This window comes from Eutrigla gurnardus, assembly GCF_963514095.1.
Source record: "Eutrigla gurnardus genome assembly, chromosome: 1".
NCBI classification, from domain to species: domain Eukaryota; kingdom Metazoa; phylum Chordata; class Actinopteri; order Perciformes; family Triglidae; genus Eutrigla; species Eutrigla gurnardus.
Genome location: NC_139915.1, coordinates 10058572 through 10081651, shown reverse-complemented (window position 1 = coordinate 10081651; position 23080 = coordinate 10058572). Strand labels below are relative to the sequence as shown.

The 23080-nt window shown below is 40.0% G+C and overlaps 1 protein-coding gene across 1 annotated transcript in view; it reads right to left on the bottom strand.

The window, feature by feature from the left end:
• The window catches only part of LOC311012293 (ephrin type-A receptor 6-like), a 48226-nt gene extending 38192 nt beyond the window's left edge, over positions 1-10034 (bottom strand). The window contains 2 exon segments of the mRNA XM_084007687.1: positions 2790-2854; positions 9872-10034. Coding sequence (XP_083863813.1) covers positions 2790-2854; positions 9872-9950 — 144 coding nt within the window. The 5' untranslated portion in view covers positions 9951-10034.
• Between the last annotated feature and the right edge of the window lie 13046 nt (positions 10035-23080).

The following is a 23080-nucleotide window of genomic DNA, read 5'->3' as shown; positions in this document are numbered from 1 at the left end:
ACACACGTTACCTGTTTAAACCTTTAACTGGACTTGTTTCTCCAGGAGGTCCAAGAACAGGAGATGTACGGGAAGTGTGTGTGTGTGTGTGTGTGTGTGTGTGTGTGTGTGTGTTTGTGTGTGTGTGTGTTTTCCTCGGCTCAGGGGATGATACACTTGTGAGTCACTTAAGGCCATTTTCAGTTTCATCTTCCAATAATGTTCTGGTATTTGTGACCCTGACAACTGTATCACACCTAAAAGATTATGTGTAGAGTGAGAGATTTCCCATTTTAGGTGAAATTCTAGTCTGGGTATCAATGTTTCATGGCACTAGGTTTTGAAAAAGTAATGAGGAGACACACATACACACACACACACACACACACCTACTGTCGCTACACTGCACAGACAGCTACTGTTGCATTTACAACGATGGCAGCTGAGAGGTATGAGGTTTTGATTAAAATAAGACAATTTTTCATTGTCAGACTAAGGAGAAGAGAGAGAGGTGTTATGAAAATATCATTACATTTCTGTAGTTGTAATGAATTATTGATTTGACGTGAATCTGGGCGGTGGTGTTGTGTTTTTGTTCAACCAATTAATGCCGCTGTGGCTCCCCATAGGAAACACTTGTGTAAGCTGTGTGCAAGAGAGGAGATGCTGTTGCAATATTGGTATTTGGCCCTGAACATATCTCAGTATTTTGGTTTCAATTTATTGGCTTTGCTCCGAAGGATTTATTACACTTTTAATAATAGCCTGAAAGCACAAACAGTCCAGCTACCACCTCGTGTCCTGAATTAGACACAACATTGTGGAAGAATTATTTTTGTTGCTGATGGTTGCTCAGTCCCAGCAGAAATATTTGTAACAATGAAATCTACAGCATCTCCCCTTCAGGCTTAGCCCAGAATTATATGCCACAATTACATTTGTTGTTTAAGGCTTGATCAAATCTGAATTCATTGCATATAAACATTGTCATATGTCTTTAATAAAAAAAACATCATAGGAGACAACCAGAGATTACTGGTCCAAGATCTTGGTGTTTGAAGAGATTTATTCTGCCTTTATGTTTCAGAATTCGAATCCAAATGGTTCCAGTGTTGTCTGTGCTACCTTATTCATATTTGATTTGTGTAGTGTGCACTGTTTGTGAATAGAGTTGAGGTAAGTGGGAGCAAAGGATGAAGAACTTAACATAAAAAATAGCTGTACCTGCCAAGTAACATTATGCAAGTATTTTGTTCTTGTGTATTAATGATCAGTATACTTGTGTTAAAAGCTTTAATAAGGCAGGACCTGCAATCTGCTGTCAGGGGGTTCATGTCTAGCTCACAATGGTCTGGAGGACATCTCATAAAAACAGCACAAGAAGATAAAATAAATTCGGTCTTTCAGGTCTGGAGTCTTTATACCCTTGATAAGAGTCTGTCTTCTTCTTAATCATATTCAGCATATGATGTTTCTATAGGAGAGTAACCCAGCTAGTCATATCCCTGATCATTTGATAATAGCATTATACAAGTCTCTGATCATCTGCCGTCTTAAACCCTATGAAACTCAGATATTTTACTTCAGTAAAAGTACCACTACCATTGCCTTCTGGATTTGACTTTGTATTGACAGAAATATAGGATGAGTGTTACACATGACACTCTGTGAATCAGGCTTTAACCTATATAAACATGTAAACCATGAAACAATGTGAGTAACTGATCATTTTATATGTGAATAATTCCTTTCAATGGCTTTTTATTAAATTAAGAAAAGTCCAGTTGAGTCAGTGAACTTCAATCAGCCTCTATACACTCATGCAACAATCCTTTAACTGCAACATACATATATCCAACACACCCATTCAGTTGTAGTGTACTGGAGCCATTAAAGCTCTGCAGACTCAGCTGAAAACTTGGCTGCCCACCTCCACCCCAGCATCCACCTGTAGGCTATGAGTCTACATCTTCTGAGGGAGGAGTTTAGTATCGTCGCTCCTTACTCCCTGCTCTGCTTGGCGCTCCCTTGCATCGGTGAGGTTAGAGCCTTGACGCTAAACATCAATGCTCATCTACATCCACCTAATAATCAATTTAAACTATATTTCAATGTGAACATACATGTTGAATGGTAAATGGACCTGCTTATATTTTTCTAGTCTTTTATGCAGAGGCCACCATGCATGGTGCCGCCTGCAATGTAATCTAACTCCATCATGCACAGCCTTCGAGGGCAATGGGGTTAAGAATCTTGGAGGGGGGAATCGGACCACCGATGGGACGACTCGCTATACCCCTGAGCCACAGCCTAGCTTTGGGGGTATCGTAAAGCTGTTCATATTCAACCACATTTAGCCCAGTTTTAACCTTGAGATATAGAAATGTTTGATCCAACGAATCACCAAGTCAGTGCTCACTGGGTGACACTTTGTTGTGACTACTGTCAGGAAGGTCTGCATGTAAAATATGTAACCTGCTGACTGGAAGTTTTTAATGAGACCACGGTCCTATTTTCTGTTTGTATCTTCAGCACAAATCTTTGGCAACTCTCACTACTCTGGCTTAAGGGTTTAGTTTAGAAAATAAAGGGTTGCAGATCAGGTTCCGGACAGTTTGGATGTTCAGGTCTCAGCTATTCTCTTCTAAATTAGTCAAATTGTTACATAAAACTGATTTCTCTTTTGTTGTATTTTATTAAATTTGCACACTTGTTTGACTGGTTGTATTCAATATTGGCAAGGTTATTAAAAAAACAAAACAATAGCTCAATAGTGAATATTCTCATTTTCAGATGCTAATGTTACTCACCCCATTGACAGGATAGGTCTTCCAGTCCAGTTCTCCAAGCACTGTCGTAGTGTCCAACAGAACCACTAGAGACAGAGCAAAAGAAAGTCATGTAAAATGAAGAAGAAAAGTTAGGAGAATGACAGTATAAGCACAACGAGTGACAGGAGAGAGCAGGGAGGGGAAGAGAGAGAGAGAGAGAGAGAGAGAGAGAGAGAGAGAGAGTGTGGGAGAGCTCGGACAGTGAATTTAAAAAGAAGAGAAATGGAGGCGACAAAATAGGAAGAGAGTAGATAATAGTTATCAAGCTGTCAAAGAGGAACTGACAGAGCTGTAACGTCCTTATCAGATTCAACCACCTATGAAATAACAGCTCTTTGGAAAGTCCAGGACAACACCAACACTAACACAGACCCACCCGCCATCTGGGTGTCTGGAAGATGAGTACTCTCTTACTCAGAGGTCAGACGTTTTCTATGCTTCATGACAACAAAGATAATTCAAAGATGAATAAAGGGGAAAGGCAGTAGGACTATGGGAACTAAAACAAAAATATGACTTTATCAAAACTAATTTAAGACAAATACAGCCAATCTTTATGAATGGCGACAACCCTTTCATTAATTACATCATAATTAGTTAACTAAATGTAATGTTCCCCCTTGAGCCAGTTGATATAATTGTGTCCCCTGAAACAGCCCAGCATTGCTTAAATATCAATCCAACTGTTTTTCTTGGCAAGAACAAACAAACAAACCCGGTTTCCATTTGCTTGCGTGAGCATGGACACCTGACCATCATAGTGCTTGAATGTTACCAAGAAAAGCAGTGGGGTTTGTATTAGCACCCATATTGGATGGTTCTTCACAATTGAGGTCCAGTTCCAATGACCAACACAGGAAGTAGTGTGCCCTATAGCTAGGCAATAAGTATCGGTGTGGAGGTTGGGACGGTGGGCAGCGAGTGGCTTTCGCATTTAAACTTTGTCGTTTATCTATGAATTTGATCGTACCCTAAACTTAGCCATGTGTTTTAGTTGCCTGACTCTACCATACTTCACTTCTTTGCCATAATCTCTAACCGTACCATACCATATTTGACATGCACAGATATTCTGGAACCCAATGACTTAACAAAACGTCAAAATTGAAAAGTGATGCATGTGATGACACGTGATGCATGTGATGATCTTGCCCTCAGCATTCTGAAAATGCAGCAATCCCCGAAAGTAAACAAACTTGTGGCATTCACAAGGTGGATGGATCGACAGACCGAGGTGGACGGATGGATCTGTCCTGGTTTGGAGAGCAGGAGAAGGACCCAAATACAGATACAGCTGCAGGCTGCAGTCAAATGATTTAATAAGCAAACAGCTGACAAGGTCAGGATGACGACAAAGACTAGCTGACGAAATAGAAGGGTAGTGCAGAGAGAGACTAAACACACCAGGAAAGGGGGGAGGTAACGAGGGAAAGGCAGAAAGTAAAACAAGACAAGACATCCTATGATGACCTCAAACTAACTTCAACCATTTGGGTTCAGTGTGTTCACGTCTGTCTGCCTTATGTCCAATCCAGACTGCACAATATCAGCCCAACAAAGATTTATCCACTGTTGTGAAAGTGAAAAATAACCAGGAGTCACCATCACTTTGTGCCTCAAAAGGCATCACCTCCAGTGATTAGTCCAGGTCCAATGTTTGGTCTCCCATGTCTCTCGGCCAAGCCATACCGAGAATGTATAACTCTAATAGCTAATCTGACAGTCATCATTTCAAAAATCGAATTAATGTTTAGCAATGTTTACATGTGAGTCTTCTTTGTGTACATCCGCAACCAAATTATGTACATACAAGTGTGACAACCTAAAGCTGTCTGCACGCCGGTCACGGCTCAGGCATGAAGAGAGCCATTATCTGGCCCTGGCTAAGCCCCCGGAGCCAATTTTATATGATGAATGTGCAATTTCCTTTGTCTCCACACAGCCAGTTAATTACAATCTCTATCAATAAAGTGCGTCCCACTTCAGCGGTCGACACTACAGACCAAAGAGTCACATCTTCAGACGACCTATCACTCCTGACTTTGCCAAATGTGGACTAATTTATTGGGGTTGCTTCTGTTTTGAGAGTATTTACAGAGACTTCATTTAGCCTTGATCCCCTTGCTGGTAATTAAGGAAGGCTGTTTTATAATAAAATGGCCTTGCTTCTGTTCAAAAGGATGACATAGAGAGAGGGAGAGACTGAGACAGAGAGAGAAAGAAAGAGATCGATTTTTGACAAAATGACAAAAACATTTTTTATAATCATGAGCGATTTTCCATACCATGTTTGACAGCAGCAAACTTTCGCCAACAACTCCCTTCATTGTCTGTCTGCCTCACACACACACACACACACACACACACACACACACACACACACACACACACACACACACACACACACACACACAGTCATAAAATAATTAAATTCCTGCAACTGTATTTAGAGCCAGGATATAATAGATGACCCAAGACTATAGGACTGAATTTGATACATAGATTTGCTCACCTCAAAAAAAAAAGCACACACACACACACACACACACACACACACACACACACACACACACACACACACACACACACACACACACACACACACACACACACACACACACACACACACACACACAGGTATGCCCATGATTATTTATCAGGAGCACAAATCACATTAATCTTGTCTGTGTCTGGAAGCATAAGAATCTGTAACTGTCCTTTCTAAAGGACAACAGGAAAACATTTTAGAATATAATGTGGGCATAAATAGTCTATAGCAGTAAATCACCACAGTTTCTCTGATGATATCTCAGTGATACACTTGATACAGTGATACTGCTGGGTGAGGTGTTCAGTACGTCCATGGACAAATGTTGAACGCTGATTCCTGTGTGAGTGTTTTCGGTTGCTTTCGGCATTGGAGCTCCCATCACTAAAAGCTGCGCTGTCAGTTCAGCCGTGTTACAACCCGGTTAACGGCTCATTGAAACACAGGAACAGTCACTATGTGGTAACTCTGCTGCAGGTGGTTAGACGGTTGCTGAGCTGATAGGCTTAACAACAGTGGGCTTGGTTATGCACCAAACTGAACAAAAAAGTTTGGGGATGTATCCATTTTCCCACCCAACCCTCTGTAAGAAACCTTATAGGCGTATTTCTTTAAGTGTCAAATTATTCCTTTAAGGAAAGGTTTCAGATTGACGGTTCAATATATGTCTACTATTATATTTCATTGGCCTATGATTCCCACCACTGTTAGTAAATACAACATATCTTGTTTTCCAGTGTCAACCGATTTGGCACAGTGTGATTTGAAAAGCTTTGGCTACCAACTGTACATTCACGGCCTTTTCAGAAAGTGATGCATATGTCTGGGTGACAACTGTCTAAAACCTTGAGCAGAAGGGGAAATGTTTGCTATATATTGTCACTGCAAGAGGCTCATGGACACTCAAAAGCTCGACATTAAGTTAGAATCCTCAATTATTTAAGTATTTGGCTGAGGATAGTCAAGTGGACAAGCACTTGGCTGAGATCCCTCAGAGAGACAGGCATTTCTTTAAGGGCCCTTGTCTTTTTGCAGTTTCCAGGATGTGGTTTCAGAAAGCCACTGGGAGAGGAGGAATCATTATTTTCTATATGAGATGATAATAAAAGTCGACGGTATCTAATTCAGCTGATCGTGAATTGTATTAAAAGGAGGAAGACAATGCGGCATCTACCTCAATGATGCTGCTGTGTTGGGATGAATAGTTAAAGAGATGTCGGACCCCTCTCTTTAAAATGCACACCAGATAACAAAGACATGTTTAAGTATTTAGTAGATCGAGAAGAAAATTTACCGATGACAGTTTTGGTAACGGATTAATGTGTGAGCTATTAAGCGAGAGAAAAGACCAACTATTTGCTAGTTAATGCTTCTCTTGCTTGTGAAATACTCAATTAACCTTTCACTAAACCCCTCCCCCTAACGGCGATTGTCCAATCATAGCTTAGCAACTGTAAAAAGGTGTTTACACTCCAATCAACGAGATAGCTTCAGACACATTGGTTGTTCTTTTCTCTTAACACGTTAAAATTGAAATCATTCTCTTTGAACATACAAACAACAAAGCAAAGCGCCCTCACAGTTTGTGTTAAAGATAAAAGAAAGAACTGCAGTAGAAGAACATGCTACTTCTTTACTTCCATGGATTCTGTGAGGTGAATGTCCAACCAGCGAGGATGTTGACATGGAGCTTTTAGTACGACCATGAATGGTCACCTTTTACGGAGCTGAGACAATAGTCAGTGTTAGGAAATCACATAGAAAAGAAATGTACTATTATATTTGACATAATTTATACCAAATAACTTTAACTTGGCCACAAACAGCTGAATGACCAATAACTATCCTGTTATATAAAAACTGTCTCTCATCGCTGGCAATCTCCCACAGTCTGAGAGGACAAACACAAGTGATTCAAGTTCATTAGAAATCTCACTGAGATAAACTGCACCGGCTGACATATATATAAGCTTGTTCTCGCTATATTTTAAACTCCTCACGTTGTCGTTTTTTCTTTTCTTTTTTTTTTTTCAAGCTTCCCCCTTTGTGCATCCCCTCCCCTTCAAGCCTGTCACCACCACAGGCAGACAGGCATCCTATTGGGAAAACTGAACACACACACCACACACACACACACACACACACACACACACACACACACACACACACACACAGAAAAATGAAGTGAAGGAGACTTTGACATTTGGCTAGTGAAATGTGCATCCTAAATATTAAACATTCAGAAAGGAATATTTAACTGACCTCTGCAAATGTGCAAAGTGGAAGATGTCAAGAACAGATTACATTATAGCAACCATTTACCCATGTGACCTATGAGTCAGGCGAGATGAAATCATTAAGTCCTGTGTTTCACATATGCAACTGCATAACACTGCTAAACTGAGTGGAGATGGATTTTGAAAAGTGGGATATTATATATAACTTTATCTAATGCATAATACGTGATGTGCAAATGTAACTATAACACTGTGACTGTGAGGAAGCTGCTTGGGGCTGTATGGGCCGAAAATCTGTTATCCATGAATGTCTGAACTCATCATAGAAGACAGAGAGGCAGAAATTGGCAACTCAAAGTATCAGTAAAGTTGACAGTGCATGCTAGAGTCTGCCAATTACTGTGACACTCCGTGGTGCCTATAGCTGTTGCAATGTTTCTGTGCATTCAGATTTTGGAGGTGAAATATAATGTCATATTGTCATCCATCATTTGGCTGATGTAGCAGCACCTATAGGTATTTTAGTGTTTATTCCACCGTATTCATTCAAATTCAGAGCAAAGTTATGGCTGTTGATGCCTGGTTATTGTTATTTTTATTTCCATATGGGCCAAATTGTTATCTTATGGGTGTTTATTGATCGGGTAGTTGGTCTAAGACGCTAGCGTTAGTTTCACGTGTCATAGAGGAAGTAAGCAAGTTGCTTGACCGGATGTTTGCTGTTGCTATGACAACAAGTGCAAGCTACTGCTAGCATCTTAGCCCAACCACCTGATCAATAAACTCCCATAAGATGACAATTTGGCCCGTATAAAAAATACCAACAATAACCATCAACAGCCATCACCCTAATGCGTTGTCACGCATAAATAAATGCGTACATTCATGGGAAGTTAGCTAGCATAGATACCGGTTGTTAAAATTAATTAAGTAGCATATCTGCGACTTTATAAACTAGCAAATTTGCTACTTTATAAACTCAGAAAATTTGCAACTATTTTCTCGGAATATTGCCCACCTCTCTGGGCTCCTGTTTTTTCTGTTTTTTTTTTTTCTTAGAGAGGCCATAATACACGTCGTACATTCCAGCCATATCATCTGTTTCTGAAACAGCTGCAGTACCTCCCCCAGCTTTCTGCTGATATGCTGGTCAGGGGGGTTTCTGTGAAGTCTACCTGACATGTATACATGTCCTCTTTGAGGACAATAAAGCTCTGTTCAATAAAAACGCCTTATCAAGTCTGTTACTTTACAGGCCAGAATTCAAGGACTGAGCTTGGAGCAGTCACATCAGCTGTTGGACCTCTGGCTGACACAAAAACCCCAAGCCTGCTGTTTGACTGACAACATTCAACATATTTACATTTTTGTAATGGCTGTAAATGTGTATTTTTTTGTTGAATTCAGAGCAAAGTTAATATAATTCCAGATGGAGTTCCTTGAAACAGTTGCTAAAACATTCCCATGTTGAGTGTTAGATCGACGAGAACCAAGACTGCCATCTTGGTTCAGTCCACAAATTGACATTTTTGTTGCATGAATTGAGATCCAGCTAAAAGAGACATATTTGGTTTAATCAGCATATTGATTGTTTTTACATGCATGTTGAGCCATATGCATTCTTTGTAAAATCCTGACCTATCTATATTGAGACAGTAGCAGTACTCAAGTAACTGCAGTATTAATGCTGCCATGTTCAGTCTTTCAGAGCTGTACAGTATCAGTGATCAGGACAACAGATAAATGTGACTGAAACCAAGACAACATTTTGAGGCTGTGCATTGAAATAAATGTGTTCAGAGCTGGATTTGTCTATTTCAACAGAGGGACTGGAAAACAGAACTGCCATGTTTAGTCTTGTGAATAAATAAATGGTTTGAATGTGTTTTTGTTGTTGTTTGACAAATTCCAGATGGACCCTGACATGTCCTGCTAAAACATATAGAATGACACATCTTGGTTCAAACCACAAGTTGACATTGGAGGGAGATGGAAAAAAAGGTTACACTCTGCTCATCATGGCACCAACGGGATCAGAGGAGGCATTTTAAATTAGCTCACGTTGTGGAAAGTATTTAACATGTGAAACGAATGTTACAGTTGCAGACTAATTGAGAATTGACTGTAAAAACAGTTACATTGTGTTTTGTGAGTCAGAGTGCTTGTGCGTATTGGAAAGGGGAGAGGATCAGTCATTTACTGTTAGAAAAATACTTTAAAATGGTCAAATGTGGTGCATGTATCCTTGTTGCCAATGTTATGCTGTTTGTCCTCACCTTGGTTCGTGGTTCCCGGGTCCGACAGAATACTTCTGAGCAAGAAGAAAAACACCGAGTATTTCCCAGCGGAGCACATCGTTGAGTCAGACACGAGTACGCTCTGAACTAAAACGCTGCACACACTCCGAAACAGATCCCCACAATGAAAAGGCAAGAAGGTTGCATGTACGAGGCAACTGAAATCTTCCAAGTATCCTGACTCAGAGGGTCACTCTCGGATCCGCACGAGTTCTTTGATTTATTGTTCTGCCATCCCGAGCCCCTCCACGTGGACGCAGACAAACAGACGATGCGAACGGCCAGCCATTGCGCACAAAAACCCCTCGACGGCTCGAGCTGTAGCAAGTTCAAATTATATATAAATATATATCAATACATAAATGGATGAGGAGTTGTCTGGAACCACGGACAGGCTGGCAGGTTCCAGACTATCCCAAAAGTGTCCAAAAGCGAACTTCCAGGGCGGATATATGTGGTAAAGTCATTTCATGATTTTTTGTCCCAAAACGAGCGAGAGAGGGAGGGAGGGGGGAGAGAAAAGGGAAAATCCCAGACTTCTCGCCGCACTTTCAGCCTGTGCACCCCTCACTGTATCACTGCTTGCATCTCTCTCTCTCTCTCTCTCTCTCTCTCTCTCTCTCTCTCTCTCTCTCTCTCTCTCTCTCTCTCTCTCTCTCTCTCCCCCCCAGGATAGCAGGGATGCTCTGGCGCAGGCGGAGGAGCCAATCTTCACAGCACAAGTCAATGCGCGCATATCTAACTTGGTCTTTGTGACATTTCTCACTTGGCACCATGTAAAACGCACCTCCGCCAGGCGGACTGTGTGGGCTTCTCTGTTATCGATTCGTGGGGAGACACTGGGGAGATGAGAGGAAATATGAAGCCATTATTGAAGTCAGTGTGTCCCGTCTGTGCCACGATGTAGGTTATAAGGCTACCTGCATGGGACTATGATGTGGGAATAGTAATGCGTCTGGGCCAGGATGTATTTATGGTGGCAGGGGAGGAAGGCAAATAGAGTATAAGCACATGTGGGACGTGGACATGCACACCGATCCCCTTGGTTTTTGTTAGTGAACCTATAAAGCAACACTCTGCAGCCCATTCATGTAGCCTACTTTAGTGTTAGGGGTAAGGTTATCTATCATAAAAGCAACACACTGCACATGATGTGATGCATGGGATTCCATCAGTAGCAACAGCTTGTTGTTTGAAAAAGAAAAACAGGAAAAACAACTGAAAATTGCATTGTCATCATATATCAGTGTCATGTTGAATATTCTATTATGACAAACTCACTCCGCACTTTTACACCATAACTGAGCTTTGGTTAAAGCTGACGAATCAATCTGTAGCACAGTAGTGGAGATGATTGTTATTAGTCCACAGGGAGACGTGTAATGACCATTTTGCCTTTGGAATCACAGCTCGGCTGTTGGAGGATGAAGGTGTTACCTCGACTCATCTCACTCACAGTGAGCTCAAGTAATAACCGGCTCCAATGACAATGGAATTGTAGCATTTAGGTATGGCATTCGGTTTGAAACAGTTTAAATGTTTATGTCATGGTAAACCATTTCCTAAAAGTCAGTCTGTTTCTGGGGGCCTCCTATATGCAAAGCTTTGACTTCATTGCCTTCTTAGTTGTGTGTTCTGCATTCTCCTCCAACCATAGGCCGTATAAAATATGGACATAGTCTCCTCGACGTCAGTCATGTTTCTGAAGAGCTGTTTTGAAGCTCAAAGTGAGTAACACCGTTGCCATCTTGGTGGTGATGACTCAACCTAACGCACATGATTCTATCAGCAGCATGTTGTTTGGAGAAGAACTCAAATGACAAAAGAAACAACAGGAAAATCAACCTAACTCTAAAAATGGGCAAAGAGGTGGATAGTGGCTGGAGCAGAACAGACAACAGACGGCACCCACCTGTCATTCTTAGTGGCCTCAATTATGCCCAACTTCAAGTGTCTGGGAATGTAACAGGGATATAAGTTATAGAGACCAAAATTGACCAAAACTTGATTTCTGGGCATTTTAACATGAGGGTCTATGGGGGTCGACCAGGCAGCAACCTCCTGAAAAGTGAAGCCAAGGCAGAAGTGCCTTTAACTTGCATTCTCTCTACTGGCCATCAGGGGGTGACTCCTCTGATACAAAAAAAAAGAAGTCTGTTGGCATAGAAGTCTATGAGAATCTGACCCTACTTCTCACTTAATTTATTGTCTTTGTAAACATGAATTCATGGTCTCAATTTCTAGTCTCAAGTCTTCTTCAATAGAGTATGGTGTCCAATTATGGTTCAGTAAAATAGATGACAATACAGGGTATGCTTAAGGGCGTGGTTATCTTGTGCTTTACAGGTTGCTACCACGGCAACGACAACGTGGCCTCACTAGCATCGCTACCAATCCAATTAGCTACTAAGATGATTTTAACACAACCTTGAATTATGAAGCTAACTTTGTTCACAGCTTTACACCAAAGGCCAGATTCATCCAGGTGTGTTAAGGTTGCTGCTTGGGGTGCCGTTCTGCCACTTGTATTCATGACATCCACCAGTTACTCCAAATCTCCAGTCCAAATAGGGTCATTTATGTTCACCGGTTGCAAAAAAAGGCTGACAGTCAAAATCGAATATTGGAACAGCCAGCATTCATTTCTGAGCACCATAGATTGTCACTTGTCTTTTACCCAGGTTACGAATCATTTCAAAAAGTAAATTTTGAGTATGCAAAAGTTATTTAAAAAAGTAATGTTGGTGTTTACCTGAGTCCTGATTTCTCAGAAGGCCTCTTTTTTTGGAAGCTTGGCAGTCTCAAACAACGCTGTACACTAAAGTCAATAAAAGTATTGTTTTAGTTTTCAGGCTAATATACAGATGTAGACAAGGGTTATGATTTTTTAGTAAAAACAATATATTTTAATAAGGTATCCACTCCACCTGGGGCCCCCAAAAAGTATTAAAATGAAGGCTGGCCCGTTCAATGAAGGGAACATCTCTTTTCTCAGTGCACCTCAGTGGGCCCCTAACTCAGTTTTTCAGCACCATGGACAGCAACACCAGACTGCAGAAGAGTGTGCCTCTGGGATTCTTTTTTTAAAACCGTATTTGGTTAAAAACAAACTCTTTAAATTATGAGTCTTTGTTTGCAATCTGTATAACACAGACAGTATATTAGTCAACTCTCTACATCCAAATTGTTAATTTAGCAAACTAAATCAGACTATTATAACTTCCATTCCCCTGTCAGTATTTCCACTCTGCTAAAATTGGCAGGATATGACAAAGACAAAAAGTTGGAATTGATTTTGGATTGTGTTCTCACAGCATTATAGTGTTTAAAATGTACATTATAAGACTACATAATAACTGAAAATTACTATGTTCTTCCAATTAATTTAGTCAGAAAATGTTCAGAATGCAGCTGATCCCCTCGTTGTGTATTTATGTGTTTTTGTTTTCCTCTTGTCTTCCTCTCGGCTGTAGCCTCCCTTTCTACCTGCTGTTTCAGAGACTCCGGGCATGTGGCTATTGATTCCAATGCTAATGTGTGGAATAAAAAAGACGATAACTCTGGTTGTGCTGCATCAATTTGACTCACTGTTATAGGACTGCAATAATAAATCGGTGGAGTACTTTTTAAGGAGATTTCAAAATCTCATTAATATGTTTCCATGAAACATACTGAGTGCATTTGTGCTCTGCGTGAATTAATCATTCCTCTTTTGAACAATAAAGACCTACCTCGTCATGTACAAGAACATGTCAGCTCTCTGGCTAACCAGCAAGATTGCCATTTGCCCAACATATTCATTCTTCAAAGAAGATTAACCATTTTGATTTGAACTACAATATATCAAGTACCATCACTCAAAAGACAAAGCTTTTGTGTTTTTAAACCCCTCTTATGTTAATTATCAAACGACCACCATAGGTGCTCCTAATAGGGGTTTGGACTTTTGTATTGTTTCTGCTGCACATTGTAACATTCTGGATCTGTGTCTAGAAATGTCAAGACTATCAGGCATTCTAATATTCTTAAGGTATTTATTAGTCTAGGTGCTGGGATTTCTGTTAGCTTTCTTACTTGTTTTGTGTAATTCATTCATGTTTAGTCTGTTTCCTATTTTATTTTGTAGATTCACTCCTCATGTTTCAAGTTTTGTTTTATTTGGCTTTGTGTGCTTCCTGCCTCATTGATTATCCACACCTGCCCTCAATTACTCACCTGCCTCAGATTGTCTACCTGTTTTATACTCCCTTGTTTTCCCTGTTCCCCTGAAACAGTCTTTGTTCCTCACCGTGTGTTGTTGCTATGTTAGTTTTTTTTTATTTTTTATTTTTGCTTTGTCAACTATGCCTTCTCCTGTGTATGACCACCAGCTTCCAGTAAAGACTGACCTTGGACGTGTCCTGTATCAGCTGCATGAGTCCCTGAACCCCATTTGGCTCCTTTTGCTAATCTGTGTTGTTTAGCTCTCCCCACCTTTCCCATGCTGGACATGGTCCTCTTGTTCCCATAGGAGCTTTCTTTTAAAAGTATCATACAACCAATTAAAATCCAAAACGACTGCAGTGCATCTGGGCAAGAGTGTCGAATGAGTTATTGTAAATAAATAACACGATAGCTCTTGGCTGTGCTGCAGGTGTTTTTGAACATCCAGTAATGGTTAGTACTGGATAAGTGCAAATAATCGTGGAAGGTGATCTATGATCTATAATGCAAACAGGTGTCTTTGGATTCCTGCTGAGGGGAGAAGGTTAAGTTCCACAGCAGCTGCATTATGGACTCCCCACCAATTATTTTAATGAATGAGGGTGTGTGAAGGTCTTTGGCCTTCACTGTCTATCAATCAATGTATGTAAGGAATTACTGTGTATTTGTCGTAGCAAAGAGCTGCGACAAAAGAAAAACATGAAGGTGAATAATTAACCCGGGAATAATTATCTAAATTAAAAGTAGTTTGAATCTTTTCAATGTACTGTTTGTGTACTGGTGCTTTTTCTTTTTGAAATGTGTGAGAGGATGAAGTTGTCACAATACATTATCTAATGCTCGTAAAAAAATACTTAAAATGATCTCACAGCAAATGAGCATAAGTGAACTGAAGGATAGCTGCACACTGGGGACATTTCATTTGTTAATATAAATGTGAAGGCCTAATTGAAATCTTGAATCCACAATTTGACTGTGATAAATGATCAAAATGTGTCTTTACATTATCTGTGAAATAAATTGTACATGTTTAAATCTTTACACCTCAGTCATCAATACATGCTGCAAATCAGCTTAATGTTACAATTACAAAAGTGCTGTTGGCACAGAAAACTACATTGGGATAAAGCCACAGATAAAAATGTCCTGAGACACAACAGATATATAGAGAGCAAAGGCTCATGCTCTTTTCACAACCAGCAATATCTCAGCACTGCTGGATCGATTTTTCTCTTTTTCGTGTAGCTAACAATCACTTTAAATCTTCATAACACCTTCAATTCTTGTGAAATGAAAACTGACACATCTCGTTACTCCACATACTGAAACACAGATGCTGCCCTGTGTAATGAAGACTAAAGACTATACATATTCCAGCTCCCTGAAAGTCACTGTAGTTCTTACCATACGCTTTAGATGGAAATAATTACAACATATGCAATCGTATGAAAGTGTTTGGTGATGATGCAAATAGAAAGATCAGTATGTTCAAATATCATTAAAAAGTGAATTGATTATGTTTGGAAAATGAATATCGGTACCAAGCTGTGAAGATATTTCACTCTGTTCGGAAATAATGGACCAGGTCTCTGTGAGCATGAATACAAAACTGAGCGCAGCACAATGAAGAGCAGATAAAACAGGTCGCTTTCTAAAAACTAGATATGTGCTTTGGAATTGTTGTACAAATACAAAATAAAGAGATTAGAAAAGAGAAGAAAAATGAAATTGTGTAATGTTCCTTTAAAGTTGCAAAGTGAGCAGAGTGGAAATGAATAGAGCAGTTCTACCAGTGAGAAGTATTTGAAGATGCTGGGGGCAGAATGATCTGTGAAAGAATAAACCCTCATTAGTCCTGGATAGGGATTATCACTCTTCAGCTGCAGACTGACTGGAACCGTAAAGAGCTTTAGAGCATCATTTCCTGCAATCCATTTATACATCTCCTCTGTTGTAGGACACCACACATTGTGCTGCTTGATTATTCCTGATTTGGTCTGCCTGTCAGTCTACATCTTTATTTGTCCTCCACATTTAGAGCACCCATCCCTCTTCTCCCTATCTGCTCTTTTGCCTCCTTTCTGTCCTGTCACACACTTCATCCCCTCTCCTCTCTGCATGTCTTTTTCTGTCTTCCCTCAGCCTCAACCTTGTTGTTCATTCCCTCGGCCTCCCTCAACATCTCTGCCTTTTCTTCCCTTTCTCCTCTTTCTCTTCACCAACAACCCATTCCTTTCCTTCAGATCTTCTGCTGTAGCACCGAGCCACCGAGCCACCTACCCACGCACTTTTTTACCTCCATCCATCTCATTCTGTTATATCTGACCTCTCTCTCTCTCTCTCTCTCTCTCTCTCTCTCATCCTCTCTCCCTTCCTCCCATCTCTCTGTCTCTGTGTGAATATTTCATGATTTGGTGGCACAGTGCTGAGGTGAGGAGCCTTCCTCTGTCTAGAGCTTGCACAGCACAAATATTTACTCTCCGAGCTGATCTTAGTTCAGTGTTAAGACAGAGTAACTGTGTGTGTGTGTGTGTGTGTGTGTGTGTGTGTGTGTGTGTGTGCATGTGTGCGTGTGTGTGTGTGTGTGCGTGTGTGTGTGTGTGTGTGTGTGTGTGTGTGTGTGTGTGTGTGTGTGTGTGTGTGTGTGTGTGTATGTGTGTGTGTGTGTTAGTAAGTAACAGTGATTACATGTGGCATGGGCCCCAGAGGGGAAAAGAGGTCTTTGGTCTCTTCCTACATTGATGTTAGTGCTCCATTGCACACTCTCTGAACTCTTCTAAGACGGGTGGATGGATGGATGGACGGATGGACGGATGGATGGACAGACATACAGACAGACAGACAGACAGACAGACAGACAGACAGATAGATAGATAGATAGATAGATAGATAGATAGATAGATAGATAGATAGATAGATAGATAGATAGATAGATAGATAGAGGACAGAAGAGAAGAAATTAAAAGGAAAGCAACAGCAGAAAATGTGGAAAAGAGAGAGTGAGGACACTCACAGTGTCTGCATTGACAAATGTCTGTTCTGTTTTGTCTGACGAGAATGGAGCTCAATTACAGGTCTGGAGGAACATCAAAACACAATTAAGGGCTGATGTGGAACTGGTCATGCAGAAGAGTGAGGACAGGGAAGAAGAGGAGGAGGAAGAAGAAGAAGAAGAAGAAGAAGAAGAAGAAGAAGAAGAAGAAGAAGAAGAAGAAGAAGAAGAAGAAGAAGAAAAAAACATTTACATGAAACATTAAAAGCCATTAAAATAAAATTAAAAATAACAAAATGCATAAAAACAAGAATATCATGAAATATTGTTGACTGAAAGGCAACGGCAAACAGAAAAGTCTCGTAAGGATGAGAGGTCAGTACAGAGTGAATGACAAGGAAGTGAGATATTCGAGAAGCAGACAGAGAAAAACAGAAACATAATAGCATGTCACTGACTATGATTTGTGGTGAAGTGGTAAAAGGATTTGACAGAAAAATAGAAAGAGTTATTTAGAAGATGTGAATTAGAGGGAACTCTTTAGGTTGAGCTTGTTAATGACCGGCTCTGTTCATCACATGAATACTCATTTCTTGTGTACAATGAATTATAATGCATTTAGAGAGGCTAATTTAACTTTCAGCTAAGTGGTTCTGAAACTTACTTGCATTAATTTGTTTGAAGTGTGCAGACACGACCATCGATTCCTACCAGATTTTGAGGTTTTTTAGAGACCAGTCCCTGTGGCGATTGCCCAGTCCAACACTTTGGTCTAATGACATTGCCAGCTGTAATTTGTATTTAGTTCTAATGTTAGCATGCTAACCCACTAAACAAAGATGGCAAACATAATGGTGAGCATTTAGCTCAAACATACAGTAGCTGTGCCAATAGCCTAGACCCTAAGTGTTGTTATTTACTGATGGACTTCGTTCCACTTATTCTATTATTAGTTTAACCTCTTTGTAGGAGTTGGGAGGTGACCTGGCTGACCTCAGAACAGAATAGATATGATGACCAACATTTCTAAAGCTTTAACTAATTAAAAATATTTTAGTAAATATTTTACTTTTAGAGGGCTCAGCGACAACGTCACCTCCACTTTCATTATGAGGTTGCCAGCTGTAGTACTATTGTCTCTGTTGAGAGAGGAAATGTCAATCTGGCAACCTGCACTCAGGGCCAGTTTTAGTGATTTTGAGGCCACTAAAACTATGAACAATATGAGGCCCCCTCCCACTTAGAACAATAGATGGATAGATTTCCCAAAGGATGCAGTGTTGTCACAACAATTCAGATGACCGAAAACAAAAGCACGCAGATGATAAAAGATATCATATGTGTAGGCAATACCAGGCAGGAAACATTGTTACCCAGCTATAGTCAGCATAAGACCAATATCACTGTTTGTGCATCTCATATACTGTATGTATGTTATATGAATGTATGTGTGTGTATTTATATTCAGGTTGTCACGATATTAGAATTTCAACCTCGATACTGACAGCCGGAAAATGACTTCAAATAAAGATTAGAACAATACAAACAACATCAATAAAAAAAAAAAAAATTCTCCTCCAGGAGACCAAAGTTTGTTCACATGGCTGCCTGTTACTTTGCATAATTGATTAAGTAAATAAATCAGGAGGCTCTGGTCAATTACCATCTATGTCCAATGATAAAACCACCTGCACTACAGCTGTAAACGCTGTACAGAATTGTTGGATGAACGGAGAAGCTTTCCCAAAATGAAATAAAGTGGTAAAACTACCTCATTTTACTCACCTGAACGCATGTTTAGTATTTCTTACTACCTTTCTTCAAGCCAAAGTTTATATCAAACTTGAACTTCCTCTCTTTCAAATCTCAATACATTTTAGGGATTGAACATTTTAATTGGGACCAAATGGTCTTCATTTTAGCATAGAATGCTTCATAAGTGATATGCTTGAAAATGTTTGAAGTTTTGAGCAGTTGTATTGTAAAACTCAAAACATTATCTACCTAAAGACGCAAAAGCTTTAAAGCTGTGAAGTCAGCAGGAAGAATCCTAACTTCAACATTACAGTTCAGTGGACTAAGCCTACGTCTACTGTGACTATTAACCACGGCTTCTTGTTATTAAATGGAACAGTGAGCATTGAACGAGAAAACGGGCCATTTGAAAATGAAGTTGTGCGTTTTTTAGGTTTAACATCCATTCTAGTCTCGTTCTGCCCTTTTGCAAGCTTGTACTGTTTGATTGATCAATTTGATTTCCCCCGGGGAGAAGTTGCATTTTATTCAAAAGCAAAAAGGTCACAATGAAAATTTGGTTAATGTTTTTTTACTTTAATCAGGAAGAATTGCAATAACTGGGAAAATAAATAAATAAATAGATGCACACTCAACAATACAGATACCATTAAAACCTAAGACATAACAGGTTGAGCAGAAGTGTGTTTTCTTTCTTTGGGTTTACTAAATATAATTAAAACGGTTGACTGATGGTGGTAGTCTTTACAATGACTGTCACCTCTCCACTTAGGGCCTAATCCTATACATCTTCCTTCAAGTCAGATGCCGTTTTAGGTATTCAACCTTACATCTCCAGTGCAAAGACAAGGTGACATGTCAAACACCTAGAGGACATCACATAAACTGTTGCAACCCTCGCCTCCCGCTGCCCACTGAGCTAATCTTTGTTCTTGAGCTGAGAAAGGTTTTCAGTCGATGTTAGACCACATTTGAACACCGGTGAACACCTGTTGGGAGAACATCGATCTCAGTGGCAGGAGAGGAGACTCAGATTTGTGGTTCAGGAATTGGACCAAAGCTGTGTCTAAGAGGCCCGGTGGGATGTTGAATCCTCTGAGTGATTAAGGGATGTCAGAGGCTTCATGCCCTTCAAAAGTGTTTTATAACTACAGGTCTACACACACTATTATTTGAAAGAATGATCAGCGGATCTATATTAATCCATAAAACCATTATGTGATGACTGAACTTTTAACAGATTAAAGGTCTCTGTTATGTTTTTTTTTTTTTTTTTTTTTTAATAAAATGCAGCTTCCTTGGATCAGCAGCCCGTATAAAAATATGTTCATATAAGCCCAAAGCTGCATCTGGAAAAACAATTAAAAACAACAACTTACAGTTCCTGTAGAAACTCTTTCTCTCCTTTTCGTGTCCTGATGAGGATTAAGTTGAGGCTCAGTTTGATAAGATGACTCAGTGAGCATGTACTGTACCTCCTCCACAGGGGAATTGAAAGAGTTGGCACCAGGCTGCTGCCCTCGCGCTGACCACAAAGACAGCCAGCAGGGCCAACTCTCAGCAGGTGTTCAAGGGACTTTACAACTTACATCTTCCAAGAATATTCTCACAGACCGTGTGATGCATAGATGATAGTGCATGGATGGTAAATTATATGTACATTGAAGTTATAGAGCTTTTTTTCATCATTGTCAGAACAAAGCAGTCTGTGGCTATGAAATTACCTTTGCAAACACTTATTTTTTGTAAATATTGAACTCCAGTGTCCACGGTGCATTGTCCCTCCCCTTTACTTTTCTGTTGCCTCTTTTCAGCTTACATATTACTCTTATCAATCCTGTCTTCTAACTATTAAATGGATTCCTTTGACATTTTGTAGAGACAGTCATTGTCCCCAGAGGATGAACCCGACAGACATACACATAGCAGGGCTCTCAAGTTTTTAACTTAGTTCAGAGTGAGATTTTGGCTGAAGGTACGTGTCCACAGGCAGCATTATTCCCACGCTTCCCAATCATTGTCTATCTAAGAAGCCGTGCATGCCTTCGTGTCGCGGCGAGTTTCGAGAGACAGGTTGCCGCCTCCTGCAAGCTCTCGAAAATCTTTTAAACTGACCGTTGTCGTTTTAAAATAAAGACAGATTCAGCAACTTATTTCAAAATGTTTTTTGAAATACTAGATGTGGCGTGTGAACAGGTTGAAATGCGTGTGTCTCACAGCCAATGCGTGAGACTTGAGAGCCCTGACATAGCATACACATTCATGTCACATCCCCCTCAAGATAGTCTGCAAAACTTAATCTTTCCTCTCTTGGAATTATTTGGTCAAAGTTGTTAATCCGCCCAATACTTTGAACAAATACTAATGATATTTTCCATCAGCTGCACTTTGTGTTCAGTGCTAATTAGCAAATGGTAGCATGCTAACAGTCAAATTTTAGATGGTGAACATTGTAAGTGCAACATTAGCATGTTAGCATTGCGATTGGGAACCAGTTGCTAGCATGAGCATTTATTTCAAAGCATCGCCGTGCCAAAGTACAACCTCGAAGAGGCTATTTGACTCTTCAACTATTCCTGATACAAGAAATGTTTTTCTTCATTTGCAATTTCTGTCCATTTGTAATCTAACGTAATGCATTTGCCATGTTCTCACTTATGGCTCATTGATCCCATTAAAGGTTGGAGGCTCATTTGACCCACTGTGTCTTTCTACGTCCTGCCAGCTCTTTCATCTCCGCTATATCTTCCACCTCATTAACTCTCAGTTAACATGATTAACCTTTCTCGTCTTCAAGTTGTCTTCAACAAGTGTCATACATAGTGCCATGCCTGAATGAGAATCTGTATAAAAATAGCACTTCTGTAAAGATATTACATTTTATTCAATACTTTTCTTTATGCTACCCACAGGAAAAAATCAGCACTTGCACTTCTCTTTTGCATTTTCTCTTTGACCTTCTTGTGTCGAATTTACCATAAATCAGTCTGCTTTATCGCTTAATTACCTAAATGTAAGTGTAACATAACAAATTAAGCTGTCATATTAAATGGGAATATGCACTGCATTTGACTAATCATATACATTAATGCAAAACTACAGCTACTTGTTCAGCTTTGCATTTGCTGAAAAGTAAATCTTTGGCTCACAGTCATTTTTCACAGCACATTTCTCTTTCCCTGCTCCTTTTGGTCCGAGCATGTGTACCCTGGTAGTTTCTCACAGTGATCAAGCTTGTGGCTGCCACTGTGGATTTAGCTGAAACAAAAAAGAAAATGTATTTGGGAATCGATGTGGCGTTGGCCTGAGAAGGGTTTTCCCTGTCCAACTGTTCCCTGCACTAAGCTGGTACAATATGCAAAATTGATGGACGGATGATGATTACCAAAAGTGGTAGGAGAGGATCAATGTGAGCATTGAATTAGGAGAGGAACCCTTGGGGAAAGAAGACTGTGAGTTTTTCTTGTTTCAGAAATGCTGATGACTCAGTTTCTTCACAGTTATGTCACATTTGGTTCCCGAGCTCATTTGAGCCACTTCTGACTGTAAACAATTCAAGAAGTATCAGTTGCCTTGAACAAGTGTGCTTTTATTTCATGTAAGGACCGAAAGCTCAATATCACCCTCATTAAAATGTTTCGATCTGCCTGAGAACAAAAATTATTTTTTTCTTTTTTTTTGCGGCGGGTAGGTCGTGTTGAAGAGGCGTTTATCTGACACACAAGTCTGACAAAGTGATTGTGCACCGCCTCACTGTGTGACTAAAATCTCCGAGCACCTTTTAATAATACATTTATAATTCATGATGATAATTGAACTACTTCTGTAGAACCATTTAGTCACCTGCATTATTCATTTAAAACTAGCTGCACATAATGAATGTGGCTAAGCAGCATCAACACAAAAGACCGTCTGTTTATGTTTTCACACTTAGCCCTACAGTCTGCTGTTCCCCCATAGGCTTTGAGAATTAATGCTTCTGTGCTTGTTGGCGTATTTCAACTGGCATTAATTAATAAATTATCTCACATTTAATTGTATGTATATCAGTTTATCAAGTGATAGAAAAGGACGGTAACGGAAATGCTAAAGACGAAGGAGCAAAGGTTAACGTTGCCCTTCTCTCTTCATGTTTCTGATATGAAGTCACTTTCATGTAAAATATGTTTACATGTGTGTGTGTGTTCAGAGAAAAAGACCCTCTGAGACATGAGAACACCAAACATTAATCTGTGGTC